The sequence below is a fragment of the Neolamprologus brichardi genome, chromosome 8 (assembly GCF_056152115.1).
Source record: "Neolamprologus brichardi isolate AB-2024 chromosome 8, ASM5615211v1, whole genome shotgun sequence".
NCBI lineage: Eukaryota > Metazoa > Chordata > Actinopteri > Cichliformes > Cichlidae > Neolamprologus > Neolamprologus brichardi.
In genome coordinates, this window is record NC_142111.1 from 18,014,348 (window position 1) to 18,029,491 (window position 15,144).

General features: G+C 37.7%; 1 protein-coding gene across 4 annotated transcripts in view; it reads left to right on the forward strand.

Moving 5' to 3' along the window:
- ptprea (protein tyrosine phosphatase receptor type Ea) overlaps nt 1-13,701 on the forward strand; it is a 60,595-nt gene extending 46,894 nt beyond the window's left edge. For all 4 annotated transcript variants that reach the window (XM_087844734.1, XM_087844731.1, XM_087844732.1 and 1 more), the window contains 15 exons: nt 643-733; nt 3,679-3,755; nt 3,898-3,934; nt 4,042-4,139; nt 5,774-5,893; nt 7,032-7,195; nt 7,498-7,633; nt 7,784-7,933; nt 8,734-8,827; nt 9,022-9,098; nt 9,226-9,360; nt 9,577-9,702; nt 11,417-11,568; nt 11,711-11,846; nt 11,972-13,701. In XM_087844734.1, coding sequence (XP_087700860.1) covers nt 643-733; nt 3,679-3,755; nt 3,898-3,934; nt 4,042-4,139; nt 5,774-5,893; nt 7,032-7,195; nt 7,498-7,633; nt 7,784-7,933; nt 8,734-8,827; nt 9,022-9,098; nt 9,226-9,360; nt 9,577-9,702; nt 11,417-11,568; nt 11,711-11,846; nt 11,972-12,046 — 1,668 coding nt within the window. In that variant the 3' untranslated portion in view covers nt 12,047-13,701. The remainder of the gene's footprint in view (nt 1-642; nt 734-3,678; nt 3,756-3,897; nt 3,935-4,041; nt 4,140-5,773; nt 5,894-7,031; nt 7,196-7,497; nt 7,634-7,783; nt 7,934-8,733; nt 8,828-9,021; nt 9,099-9,225; nt 9,361-9,576; nt 9,703-11,416; nt 11,569-11,710; nt 11,847-11,971) is intronic.
- Nucleotides 13,702-15,144: the final 1,443 nt, after the last annotated feature.

The window sequence follows — 15,144 nt, forward strand, 5'->3', positions numbered from 1 at the left end:
CTTTTTTAAACACACTGCAAGTGCCTCCCGACCTCTAATTCTATGCATGATTTACAGGTGAAATTTAGTTACCTACATTTTAAACCTTTACAGTGGTCAAACTTCGTCATATCTGTGTTGTGGCAACAAAACTATCACAAACTATCCAAAACTGGACTGAAAGGGTTTTCCCATAACTGTAATGTTCTCCATGTTCATATGTGAGCAAGAGTTCAAAACCATGACTTACATGTGTATTTTTGTTCAGGGAAAACTACGGGAGCTTTATTTATCGCACCTCCCATGACACATAACTGATCTGATACTGGTCTGATACATACACCCCCACAGATGGAAAAATACCCCTTCGTCTATTTGTGTCTATGATTTAGATTCTGCGTCAAAATAAAGAGTATGATTCATGCTTTATGTTAACACATTGAAGTATGATTTCATTTAGACGGTTTATCAGTACAGATAGAGGAAGCTGATGTTCTCAGCTTTTAATGGAGAACTGTTTATGGTAGGCAGCAGAGGAAGTGCCTACACTAAGGCTGAACAAAGCCTTGCATAGAGCAGAACACAATGCACTGGACGTGAGCTGCTGCCGAATCATTTTTCATTATGTGCGCGTATATTCAAAACTATCATTTTATTTTGCAGTCCTTGCCAGGGGGTAATCCCCAAGGGACATATGAAGAAGCAAACAAGGAAGAAAATAAGGAGAAGAACAGATACCCCAACATCCTTCCCTGTGAGTATACTTTCTGTTCAGTTTTCTGAGTCACACCTACAAGTTTCCTGTCCCATGTGTCACATGCCTCAAATACTCTTGTTTCGCTTGCTACAGTAGATTCTTCAGAAGAGTTTGTGTGTGCATTTGCAATGAAGTGGTTTCATCACAAACCTTTTTTACTTGCGGTTTCTGCTGTATTTTCACAATGCATCACGGTTTAGGTTTTTTTAAAAACTGTTCTTCACCTTAAATAAATGGTTTGAACTCCATGGAAACATGTTCATTTGCTTTCAAGGCAAGAGCTACCACATATTTTAATACAAACCTTCTAGTCACCCCATCGCAAAGACTTGAAATATATACTTCCTATACTTTTACAGAGCCATGTTTCTATTTTTGGACTCTTCAGAATAATCCTCATCTTACGCTTGGCCTTGGTGTAGCTCCACCCCCCACCCAGCTGTATTATGATTGGCTGCACCTTGCAAACTGAAAGTTTGAACAGCAGGTTGGAGGGGCTGCTGTGCTGACACAGTCAGAGCTATGACCACGTTAATGACAGATTAGTGATTGTTGGAAGCCAGATTTGTGAAATACAGGTTTTTATAGAATTTATAATGAGACTAGGTTTGCCCAAGAGCCACAGATGAATAGTATAAAATATAAATAATTACTTAATTTCAAGGGGAAGTGGTAAACAGACATGTAACAAGAAAGTTGGTTACATTCTACGGTTCTTATGTCATAGCGTTTTATATAGTCCTTGCTGTGTTAACTCTACAGATCAGTAATCACAGTACGTCTCTGCGCTATCAACAAGCAGCTGCGTTGTCTCTGCAGAGCCAAAACATCCAATTCCATCAAAAACACTCAGGTCGCTGTACTTCAACAGACTCCACTGAGAGAAAACTGTTTCAGGCCTTCTTAAAAAGAGACCAAATACCAAAACTATGACATTGGGAATTACTTGAACATACACTGAGTGCAGTATTTTCAGCTTTCTGAAAAGGGAATACGGGTCTGCTGTAAATATATACAAATAGTGTAAACAAATGACAGTAAACCAGAAGAGCCTTCAGCAAGTTACTGCTTGTTTAAAGGCTTAATGCCAAATTAGTGTGTGTGTATATATATATATATATATATACAGTGGGGCAAAAAAGTATTTAGTCAGCCACCGATTGTGCAAGTTCCCCCACTTAAAATGATGACAGAGGTCAGTAATTTGCACCAGAGGTACACTTCAACTGTGAGAGACAGAATGTGAAAAAAAAATCCATGAATTCACATGGTAGGATTTGTAAAGAATTTATTCGTAAATCAGGGTGGAAAATAAGTATTTGGTCACCTCAAACAAGGAAAATCCCTGGCTCTCACAGACCTGTAACGTCTTCTGTAAGAAGCTTTTCTGTCCCCCACTCGTTACCTGTATGAATGGCACCTGTTTGACCTCATCATCTGTATAAAAGACACCTGTCCACAGCCTCAACCAGTCAGACTCCAAACGCCGCCATGGCCAAGACCAAAGAGCTTTCGAAGGACACCAGGAAAAGAATTGTAGACCTGCACCAGACTGGGAAGAGTGAATCTACAATAGGCAAGCAGCTTGGTGTGAAAAAATCAACAGTGGGAGCAATCATCAGAAAATGGAAGACATACAAGACCACTGATAATCTCCCTCGATCTGGGGCTCCACGCAAGATCTCATCCCGTGGGGTCAAAATGATCATGAGAACGGTGAGCAAAGATCCCAGAACCACATGGGGGGACCTGGTGAATGACCTGCAGAGAGCCGGGACCAAAGTAACAAAGGTCACCATCAGTAACACACTACAACGGCAGGGAATCAAATCCCGCAGTGCCAGACGTGTTCCGCTGCTGAAGCCAGTGCATGTCCAGGCCCGTCTGAAGTTTGCCAGAGAGCACATGGATGATACAGCAGAGGATTGGGAGAATGTCATGTGGTCAGATGAAACCAAAGTAGAACTTTTTGGTATAAACTCAACTCGTCGTGTTTGGAGGAAGAAGAATACTGAGTTGCATCCCAAGAACACCATACCTACTGTGAAGCATGGGGGTGGAAACATCATGCTATGGGGCTGTTTTTCTGCCAAGGGGACAGGACGACTGATCCGTGTTAAGGACAGAATGAATGGGGCCAAGTATCGTGAGATTTTGAGCCAAAACCTCCTTCCATCAGTGAGAACTTTGAAGATGAAACGAGGCTGGGTCTTCCAACATGACAATGATCCAAAACACACCGCCCGGGCAACAAAGGAGTGGCTCCGTAAGAAGCATTTGAAAGTCCTGGAGTGGCCTAGCCAGTCTCCAGACCTCAACCCCATAGAAAATCTGTGGCGGGAGTTGAAAGTCCGTGTTGCTCGGCGACAGCCCCAAAACATCACTGCTCTTGAGAAGATCTGCATGGAGGAATGGGCCAAAATACCAGCTACTGTGTGTGCAAACCTGGTAAAGACCTATAGTAAACGTTTGACCTCTGTTATTGCCAATAAAGGTTATGTTACAAAGTATTGAGTTGTATTTTTGTTATTGACCAAATACTTATTTTCCACCCTGATTTACGAATAAATTCTTTACAAATCCTACCATGTGAATTCATTGATTTTTTTTTCACATTCTGTCTCTCACAGTTGAAGTGTACCTCTGGTGCAAATTACTGACCTCTGTCATCATTTTAAGTGGGGGAACTTGCACAATCGGTGGCTGACTAAATACTTTTTTGCCCCACTGTATATGTGTATGTATGTATATATATATATATATGTGTGTGTGTGTGTGTGTGTGTGTGTATATATATATATATATATATATATATATATATATATATATATATATATATATATATATATATATATATATATTTAATAATGTAGTAATGATACACATTGTAAACTGATTTGAAAGTTACATTTTTGCTAAATTTGTGGTATTTTTCATTGCAGATGATCATTCTAGAGTGGTGTTAACAGAGCTGGAGGGAAATCCCTGTTCAGACTATGTGAATGCTTCTTACATTGATGTGAGTCCTTTTTTGTGCCAAAATAGTGAATTTGAGCTTGAACTCTTGAGCATTTAAATACTTGTCAGATCTCTACCATTTCAGGTGAAAAACAGTAAAGATTATTAATCCTATATTTATTTTTGATTTTTTAAAAAAATAGGGTTTCACGGAAAAGAACAAATTCATAGGCGCACAAGGTAAGCTATAGGGCATTTAGAAACATGACATAATTATCTCTCTCTATATTTTTAGTTTTAAATTGTGGTTTAATTAAAAAATTTTCTTGGGGGTGGGGATCTGTTAGGTCCAAAAGAAGACACCGTAGCAGATTTCTGGCGGATGATTTGGGAGCAGAAAGTATCAACTGTTGTTATGTTGACAAATCTGAAAGAAAGAAAAGAAGTAAGTGATTTTAAACGTTGTTCATAACGGGCAGTGCTTCAGTTGTCATGTGGTCTCTACAGCTATAACTACAGTGTTTGCTTCTTCCACCAACTCTCGTCTCTAACTGCATTTTGGACAAGGGAAGTGAAAAGTAAAGTTTCCCTTAAGCACATTTAAATATAGATTTCATTGGTTATGGTCAAAGGTGTCAGATGATGTTATCTTGTCTGACGCCTGTTTCTCTGCTACACATTAAGGGAAAAAGTATTTTCCTTGTTCCTGATTTCCTGATTTCTTATTTACTTTCTTATTGTTGCACTTACATGTTTCGTATCAAACAAATTTCCATATTAAGCAAAAATAACCGGATTAAATACAAAATGTAGTTTTGAATTAATGATTTAATTTATTAAGGGGAAAAAAAGCTATCCAAACCTACCTGGCTCTATGTGAGAAATGTTTGACTGTTGATCTACTTAGAAAATGCTGCAATGTTTTTATATAATATGTAACTGTACACAAACTTTACAAAAAGTTTGCACTGGATAGTGTCTTTCTTATATCTTCCCTCATCTTGAACACTGACCTTAACTGAAGCAAGTGAGGCATGCAGTTCTTTAAATGTTGCTCGGGATCTTTTTATGACATCTTCGATGAGTATGCGATGTGCACTCGGAGTAATTTTGGTAGGCCACCCACTTCTGGGAAGGTTCATGACTGTTACAAGTTTTCTCCACTTGTGAATAATGGTTCACTGGAGTCACAAAGCCTTAGAAATGGCTTTGTAACCTTTTCCAGACTGATATATGCTAATGACTTTATTTTGTATTTGTTCTTTGAGTTTCTTTAGATCGTAGCATGATGCTCTCAGCGTACCACATTTTATTAAACAGGTTCTATTTAAGGTATTTCTTGATTCAATTACTTTTTCACACGTGGTCAGGTACGTTTTTATAGCTTTTTTCCCTTAATAAATCGAATGAGGTTTTAATCATTATTTTAACAACTGCATTTTGTATTTACTTGGATTACTGTTGTCTAACATTAAAGATTTTTTTGATCTGAAGTGTGGCAAATATGCAAAACACTAAAATCAGGAAGCGGGTAAATACTTTTTCACAGCACTGTACTTGAAGTGTTTTACTGTGAGCAAAGGCGACTTTATTAACAAAGGATCAATAAAAATAGGGGAGTATTAAAAAGGGTGTTAATGTGTTCACATCAGCTGTCATATAACGTGTGATAAAGTCGTCCAAGGTAGTATCATAATCAAGTAAATATAGATATGGAGTGGTTTCACCGCTCTCATATACTAACTGCTTGCTTACAGACGGAAGTCATGCAAGTTACCCGTTTGTCTTAATAAAGGAAACTCTTTTAGATGTGTCACAGACAGTTGCTTTGATCATTTATTCATTACAGCACAGCGTCTCCGTGGTTATAGAAAGAGGGTCCTGGGTTTGAACCGGGTTTCTCTGGGAGATTTGGTTTTCTCCTGCCATCAAAAACATGCTAATTGTGTTAATTTCCATCACTGCACCACTTACAAAGACACAGCTTTATATTTAAGATGGCAAAAGTCAGAGAATCAATTTTGCTATGTAGATCAGTAAAAACGAATACTAATATTAATGGATATCATCTCTCTGCAGGACAAATGTTACCAGTACTGGCCAGACCAGGGTTGTTGGACTTACGGAAATGTGAGGGTAGCGGTCGACGACTTCACAGTCCTGGTGGATTACACCATACGCAAGTTCTGTGTGCAATATGTAAGTTTTGACCATTGACTCTGTTATTATTGCGCATGGTATGCATACATTATAAATTGTGGTTATTTTTTTCTGATAGTCCAGTTAGACTTTTAAATTTTAGCAAATATATCCAGAACTATGGATAAAATCAGTTGCCACCATGACGCTGGTTAGCGTTACCACGATTTGTTAACAGCTTCCTGTCTAGTCTTTAAACTCAATACATAACACTCAATAGTAGCACTTGTCAGCAACACTTGGCTAGAATTAAACAAAGATTCACCACTCATAATAAACCAGAATCCATCCATTATCACAGCAATATATTGTATTTATCACCACCCATCCAGATTTACCAATCCCATAAAACAACCAATCTTGAGCTGAGTGGTACTGGGAACTGAAATCTCACGTACAGTTTTCTTAACACTTTCACAAAAACCTTGCACTTTGTCATGCAACCACAGAACATAAATGAAATTCCCCCTTTGAGACTTACATCTCTAACAGATTAGAGTAGCAAATGAAACCAGAAAAAATTTGTACTTACTTTTTGTGATATTGCTTTGATATACTTAATAACTACTCTTAACCATTTAATGTCATGTTAATGTAGTTTTCCCAAGTATTCTTAGGGGTAACATGGTTCTGTTACCCATATGCTGAAACAACATAGTAATATACTAAAGCTTTATGACGCTTCCCATAACTTAGTAGAACTCTATCCAGACATTCTACTTCTTTTGGAGCCAGTGTAACAGATCCAAAGATCCCCAACAGAAAATGATAAAGCTGCAAGTTATATGAAAAACTAAAATTATTCCAGACTGCTGCACAATATCTTCAAAGTATTCCAGTGCACCATTATAATATATAAATCCCCCCAAACTCTAATACTCTTATTAAGCCATTCCTTCCAGTAGTAGGGGTGGATTTACCTACATATAATTTTGGGCTCTACTAAATACTAGATGATACATTAAATATGAAGTCAAACAGTCGGACCACTTTGGCCCAAATTTGTCTTAGAGGAACAATTATTGGGTTTGTTTTTGCTTCCTGGTTTGGTAGTAAGACAGAGTTGATAATGATCTTCAACAGAATGCTCAACCAACAAGAGATAATGGCCTTTTTCCCCCCTCTTGTGTCTATTTAGCAGGCCAGTGACGCCGCTAAGACTCCCCGCCTGGTCACCCAGCTCCATTTCACCAGCTGGCCTGACTTTGGAGTTCCTTTCTCCCCAATTGGAATGCTCAAATTTCTCAAAAAGGTCAAGTCAGTAAATCCAGACTTCGCTGGGCCCATTGTGGTCCACTGCAGGTATGCAAGAGCTGAGCTAATGTAGCCTAATGTTCAGTATTTTACTGTTTACTCCTAATGGTTTTAATTATCCAATTTGTTTCTATGGAGATCAGTGTATTATGCTTAAAACATCCCCTTTGTATGTGTGTGGGCAAGCAATCTCTCTGCTAAAGATGGAAACATTTGGAGTGACTATAGCAATACATGTGTTTACAAGCACAGATGTTGCTTTGTTCCCTCCTGATGTCTGTTAACGTGCTAGTGTCAGCTGAGGATTATGGTTCACTCAGCTCAGTGTGTCATTTGTTTTCCATCTCCAGTGCTGGTGTTGGGAGGACGGGAACCTTCATTGTAATAGATGCCATGATTGAAATGATGCACGCAGAGCAGAAAATTGACGTGTTTGGGTTTGTCTCCAAGATACGAGAGCAGCGCTCGCAACTCATCCAGACAGATGTGAGTTGGAGAAGGATTATGTTAGCCACATGACGTAACGCTAACACCTGGCATGTGTGTGGGACATGTGAATTATCCTTTACAGTAAATCATCTGCAACTAGGCCCATGCACAGTGTGTGTTATTCATCCTTGTGTATTTTCACTCCAGATGCAGTACTCATTCATCTATCAGGCCTTGCTTGAATACTACCTCTATGGAGACACAGAACTGGATGTTTCTTCTCTGGAAGGTCATCTGCAGAAACTGCACAACACCTTTAATGATGGTGATCGGATTGGCCTGGAGGAAGAGTTTAAGGTAGAACCTCTTTTTACATTCAGACCCATAAAGGATCCCATCTAACAAACGCTCACACAATATTACAGACTAAACTTAGAAATCTCTAAAGAAAATGCAGTTGTTTCTTTATTAGTCATTTTAACTTATTAAGCTTTTTATTTGTCAGTTATTGAAACACTTTTCATAAATGTTATGAAGCATGTGAAGGTTCTGCGAACTATGAACCTGCCCACGCAGGCACTAAAAATATACACTAATAATCAATGCAAAAGAAATTCTAGATTTTTCAATCCCCTTCAGTCATATCACTTCTAAGAACATATAGTGCAGTCAAAAGGTACTTAGCTTTTTTTTTTGCATATTTGTCACATGTTTCAAATCAAACAGATCAAACAAATTTTGATGATCTGAAACCACTCTTCTTCAAAATCAGCAAAGAAGACCAACTCATTGCAAATGATCAGCCCATTATTAGGTTTAGACAAGACACGTACACATAGATAGCTGGTTTACTCTTAATAAATGAAATCATGATGTAAAACTGCCTTTTTATTTCCTTTGGTTATTTTTGTCTAAACGTATCTGAAATATGTGAAAGAAAAAAAAGAAATCAGCACACCACTGCACATATAAACCTGACTTGCATACATTCCTCCATTGCTGCATGAGAATTCAATTGTGCTACAAAATGGTCATTATGATTTATCATCAATACTGTAGCTTAGTTTATTTCCCCTATTTTGATTCATAAACCAAAGGACAGTGAATATTTTATAAAGTTGTAACATTTAGATTTTCCTTGCTTGATCCCTGTTTAGAAACTGACCAACATGCGCATAATGAAAGAGAACATGAGAACAGGAAACCTCCCAGCCAACATGAAGAAGAACAGAGTTCTGCAAATTATTCCCTGTAAGTAAGATGAAATCCATATAAATAACCAACTTATGTCAAATCTCGAGCTGCAGATTACATTGCCTGCAGCTGCCTTTAGAATGTTTTTCTAATCCTGTCCCTTGCAGTACTTACAATACCATACTACTAATGTAAACATGTTTTTGAGCTGCTTTAATCTGCGTGTTTATGATGTACTGTTTCCATTTCAGATGACTTCAACAGAGTAATTCTTTCCATGAGAAGAGGTCAAGAGTACACAGACTATGTCAATGCGTCTTTTATAGATGTGAGCATATTGTATTTCCTAATTTGTTCTTTCTGAGGTTTTAAGGTATTTGTGTTAACACAAATAATTGTACCGATGAAGCTTTATATTATACTGATAAAGTCCTTTATATTTTGATGTGACTCAGGGCTACAGACAGAAGGACTACTACATTGCCACACAGGGCCCTCTGCAGCACACAGTGGAGGATTTTTGGAGAATGGTGTGGGAGTGGAAATGTCACTCCATAGTCATGCTCACTGAGCTCCAGGAGAGGGAGCAGGTAAGCTGCAGTAACTAATCGCTGCAAGCCAGCTATGATTGATGGCTTTAATAAACACAACAAATACACAACATAAAACGTCCCAGTTCTGATTTCCTGTCTTTGTCACGAAACTGTACATTTATTTAAGTTCGTATTTATGAAGTATTTAACTTGTTAAACTGCAGTTTCTTTTATTCATCGCTGTGAGTAAACAAATTTCCATCTGTTTTGCAGGACAAATGTTGCCAATACTGGCCGACAGAGGACTCAGTCTCCTATGGAGACTACACAGTAGAGCTAAAGGGAGACACCCTGTGTGAAACCTTTAGCCTACGAGACTTGGTACTCACCTTTGTTCCGGTAAGCAAATTAAACCTGTCCTATCAATACAGGCAAATGTAACACGCCTGCTCTGCGTCTTTATCAGTTATGGTGAAATAAAGGCTTTTATTGATCCTTCATGCAATTCCTTTATATAAAATAATTGTTTTTTATAATATGAAAATTGAACAAGTGTCACAACACAACATAAAAAAACACAACATAAAATAACTACATTACAACTTCTGAATTCTTACCCAATTAAACAATAAAGTATCAAATAAAAACAGAACCACCTCATTCCCTCCTAAATTTACCCCCCAAAAATGTCAAATGTGCACAAAGGCATACACTTATTTGAAAAAGAAGGTACACACTTTCAATTCTGCAATTTCACGATCAGGATATAACATAAAAAAAATAAATAATTTAAAGCATCTGGCCATTAGCACGTCTTAAAATTAGGCAAATAGGACCTCAGATGAACACTACCACGTCAAGCCAAACTGTAGAAACAGTCGGTAAAATAACTAAGAATCATTTTCAGAATGGTTCTTAGTCATCAGTCATACACTTTCTGTATGATTTTTTTTTTAAGCCAATCACTTTTAGAATATCTGCTGTGCACGAGCTAATGTGGCTCCAGCTTTAGCTTTTGGGCAGATGTCCTCATGTTATGAATTTGCTGGGAGATCCACTGGTGGGAAGATTGGTGGCTGTGTTGAATGTTGTGATCTAAAGTTTGACAGATAGATACTGATAATGACTTGGTGATTTTCTTTCTTTTTTTTCCTTCTTTTTTTTAAGAAAGTCTGATGATAATTTTTTACCTTTTACAGACATGAAACAAACACATGCCTTATTCATTGGTCCTTACTAAGACGATATAGTGATGCAGTTTAAAAATAATACAGTTTTATTGACACAACAAGTTATGAATTACAGAGAATACGTGTGTACCCTCTGGTGGACAAACTATGTATTGTCTCGTTTCATTTATTGAGTGTTTTAAATGCTAAAACCAATAACAGCAGCAATCTCTCTCACTGTAGTTTAGTGTTTGTCAATGAACTTATAGCCCTTCCCAGCAGCAGCTGCTTACCTAAGATCCCTGCTGATGTTTTGTCATGTATGCTTGTATTTACCCGATTTTCAGACCTCTTACGGACAAGGTTTTTTTTTCTCTATTATGTCCTGATACATAAAACCTTACAACTGAATAAGGGTGTACTATATATTTTTTAAATTGCTGTATTCCAATGATTTTCAAATCGTATAAACTACAGATGTGAGTGAAAATGGTATAAAGATATCAACAAGCTGAAATGACAGATTAGTTGCTTAGTACAGTGTTAGTTAAAAGATGAGTTAAAAGCAGGATTTTTTTTAGAAAGTTGAAAGTATTTTTATCTTTGTAAAGCTAGACAGGCTCTAACACAATTGTCTAACAACAACAAATCTCTAAGTGAGTATATCAAGCTCTCTGGGCTGCTAGAGGGAAAAATGAGGATAGGAAGTGTTTAGGGTTAGCCTCCCATCTCATATATTTTATTTAATTCGACCCACATCACCTCCCAGAGGCTTTGTAGTACACTCCTGCCTCCCTGGGCCTCATCCATATGTCCACCACTTGTCTGCTGCACGTTTAACCTGTACTGACGTCACACTTGCCATTACGCTTTCATATGCTGCTAATAAATCATATTTGAACGATATTATGATCTCTCATCCGCCTGTGGGTTTCCTCTCAAAGGAGAAGCAGACAAGGATGATCAGGCACTTCCACTTCCACGGCTGGCCAGAGATCGGAATCCCGGCCGAGGGGAAAGGCATGATCGACATTATCGCCGCAGTGCAGAAACAGCAGCAGCAGTCTGGGAACCACCCCATTGTTGTACACTGCAGGTACAACACATAGAACTCTATTCATATAAATATTATATACACTTACCTTGTCACATTTGTGGTCTTCTTTTTTATCTGACAATATAAAATATAGAAGGATTTTTGCATTGCAAACACTGTTCGTGCTTTGTGTGTCCTGCAGTGCTGGTGCAGGGCGAACAGGTACGTTCATTGCACTGAGCAATATCTTGGAGCGAGTCAAGGCAGAAGGCCTGCTGGACGTGTTTCAAACTGTGAAGAGTTTACGCATGCAGAGGCCTCACATGGTCCAAACAGTGGTGAGTGGTTCCCAAATATTTAAAAGCACTAGAAAATGTCTCGCTTTAGCTCGAGTGTCGCTGATTTCGTAGGCAATTATGTGTCCGTCTCTAACCATCTTTTTGTTTTTCTTTCCGTCCCACAGGAACAATATGACTTCTGCTACAGGGTGGTACAAGACTTTGTTGACATTTTCTCAGACTATGCCAATTTTAAATGATGAGATTTGCCTTAAACATGGTTTTTAAATGTTGTTTTCTAAAGCCAGTTTGTCAGTTTTATGCGTTTCTTTAACTTGGTTAAAATAATCTTCTATTTTGCTATGCACTTGTCCTACCATTAACTCCAGCTCCTTTCTCGCTGTAATATATGGTATGTCAGTCGATGAGAATTGTAAATGAAAAAGCTAGATTAATAATGTATATTTCACAACATGTATGATCATTTCTTCGTCATGAAGTGTTGTTTCAGAGTCCGATTTTAGTTTTGTTGTATAATATTGTACTTTAAATGTTTGCGTTATTTTGGATTGACCACATAATATTTTTAAAAGTTGTAGTTATTGTAAATGTATTTATGTATTGACAATGACATTCCTTTCTTTTGTTTGGAGAAGATGGCAGGAATGTTAATATTTGTTTTATGTTGTAGTTAATTGTACACATACATTCTTTCATTTTGATGACTTCTGAGATTAGAGGTGATACTGAAACTGTTTTTCATTCTCCTCGAGCTACATGGCCATCGCGATTGTGATGCTTTTTCCAATGGAAACGGTGTCTGAAAATGAATGAATGAATCACATCAACCATAATGCAGAGGGCATAAAGTTACGCACCAAAGGCTGAGGTGACGATACATAGGTTTTAGTTTGTTTTTTTAAAATATGGACTGAGGCAGAAGTTCAACAGACGTAGCAGAATCGCAAAAGATTCGTAAACTTTAACGTTTTGTACCTCAAAAGGTCGTGTAACTGCAGTGAACATGGATGTAACATAACTAGAGTCTGCCTTTTGTCTGTAGACAGCAAAAAGCATTTTGCTAAAGTGGCTGCACATTAACAAGCACACAACTAAGCCTTTTACCAAGAACCTGTAATACTGAAGAGCATGTTTACTGCTTTATTTGTATTTTAGACTAGAGTTTTACACAAATTAGTGCCATATGTACTTTTTAAAGACCGGAAGTGTGGTCTCCAAATGTAGTAACTGCAGTATAATTTTACGATGCACAGTCACAATACAGGGAAGTAATAGAAGTTCATCATTAATCCTGAGTCCTGTAATGGCAAAAACCACAATATACCAATGTGGTGCTTCAGTGCCTGTCTAATGCCAGAGAAACAAAAACAGCCCATTATATCTACGTCTACTTCTTTGACACCTTTTAGATTCCACTGGTTTGTTTTGGCACAGTGGTAAAAATGAGGGAGCAGAATGTTTTAAATAAAAACTGTCCAGTGGAGTTTGAGTCTTTTGAAAGTATCTGAATGTTTGAGCTTTTCTGTGCATTTTTCTGAGGTAAATCCATCTGGTACTCCATTAGCAATTTTGTTGATGCTGTATGTAAATATAGGCTGACATGACAAAGTGCTAACATTGTGAAATTCGCTGAACAGCAAGAACCTGTCAAGTGATTGGTCATATTTTCGTGTGCTAAATGTATATGTCTGTGGGAGATGTGAGGTTAAGCACAAGAAACAACCCAAGTCTATTTTTCCCATGGCTCCTTTTCTGTCCGTGCACCCTTTTTGAGAAACTCGAGGAGAGTCTGTTTAACCTACAGCTCTGCCTTTGCTATCTCTGTGGGTGGCCTATCCCTTTTTTGACTCTCAGTGTCTTTGAAATGCAAATTGCAATATTAAAATCTTCTGAAAATGCTGCGGGTGTCTCAGAAACATGTCTTGAATATGCAACAGCTTTTATGTTTCATTTCAAATTTAGGTGAGATACACGGGAGACAGCTTAAGCTGCCAGTTTGGTTTGTTTGTTTTGCTTTTGAATCAGTGACAGCGGGGTGTTCTTAATGAAATATTTGTGTGGAGAAAATGCTGCATTCACTCTACATAACAGAGTTACACTTTAACTGTAAATTAGTACTATAACTTTCATATCAACTATTCACCATGGTTTTTACACATAATTATATGTTGTCTCTTACTTCTAAAAAAACAAAACAAAAAACCCCCACAAAACCCCAAAACTATTAATCTACCTAGTTCAAGCTCAGGAGATAGAGCAGATCATCTACTACTCAGATTGGTGGTTCGATCCCTGGCTGTAACTGTACACATGTCAAATATCCTGTGGAAAGGTACTGACCCCAAGTTGCTCTCTGAAGGAATGTGTGTGAATGTTTGATTCTTGTATGAACGTGAACGTATGATTGAGGCATGTTGTATAGAGCACTTTGGACTGATTCCTAGAGCCCGGGATGTCTGCACAACAATAGGCATTTCCCAGCATACATTTTTACTCAAAGCAGGAAAAACATATAAACACTGGCCACTTCATTAAGTACACCTTTTCAACCGCTCCTTAATGTAAATATCTAACTCGGCCAACCACGTGGGAGACACTCAGTGTGAACTCAGAATCAGAATAGAGACGAGGGGTGATTTAAGTGACTCTGAATGTGATGGTGCCAGACAGGCCAGCCTGAGTATTTCAGAAACTGCTGATCTGAGTTGTCTGAGAGAAAATTCCTTGTTTAATTCAGAGAAGCATGGATTGATTAGTTCAAGATGACAGGAAGGCAACATACAGGAAGGCCACGACGTTAACACCATTTTATGTGAATCGTAAGACAATAAAATTTAAAAAAGCAACAGTGGAGACATACCACAGACGAACACTAGCCACTAATATGCAAACAGAGAAAAACCGTAATGTCGATGTCTATACAAAAGGCTGTTTAAGAAAAGAAAGCGAAAACCTCAAACTAATTCAAAACATACACAGTAACAAAGAGGTTTTGTTTGTCCTTCCTTACTCTTCCTACACTTCCATTCTATAAAAAATAAAAAAAGTCATTTTAAAAAAAAAGCTTTTTTTAACTTGTATATTTAGTTTAAGCCAACAGGGGGCAGTGCGCCTCAATCTATATGTAAAGAGTTTTTAATTAAAGGGGCCGTTGATCCCCATTAACTGTAACAATGCACATCACCAAAAAAGAAACTACAACAAGCTACACATAGGCATACAACACCATACCAAAAACATATGTAAAACAAACAAAACAGCTCCTTACAACACAAATTATTCCCCATATCAATTCAATTCAATTCAATTCAATTCAATTCAATTCAATTCAATTCAA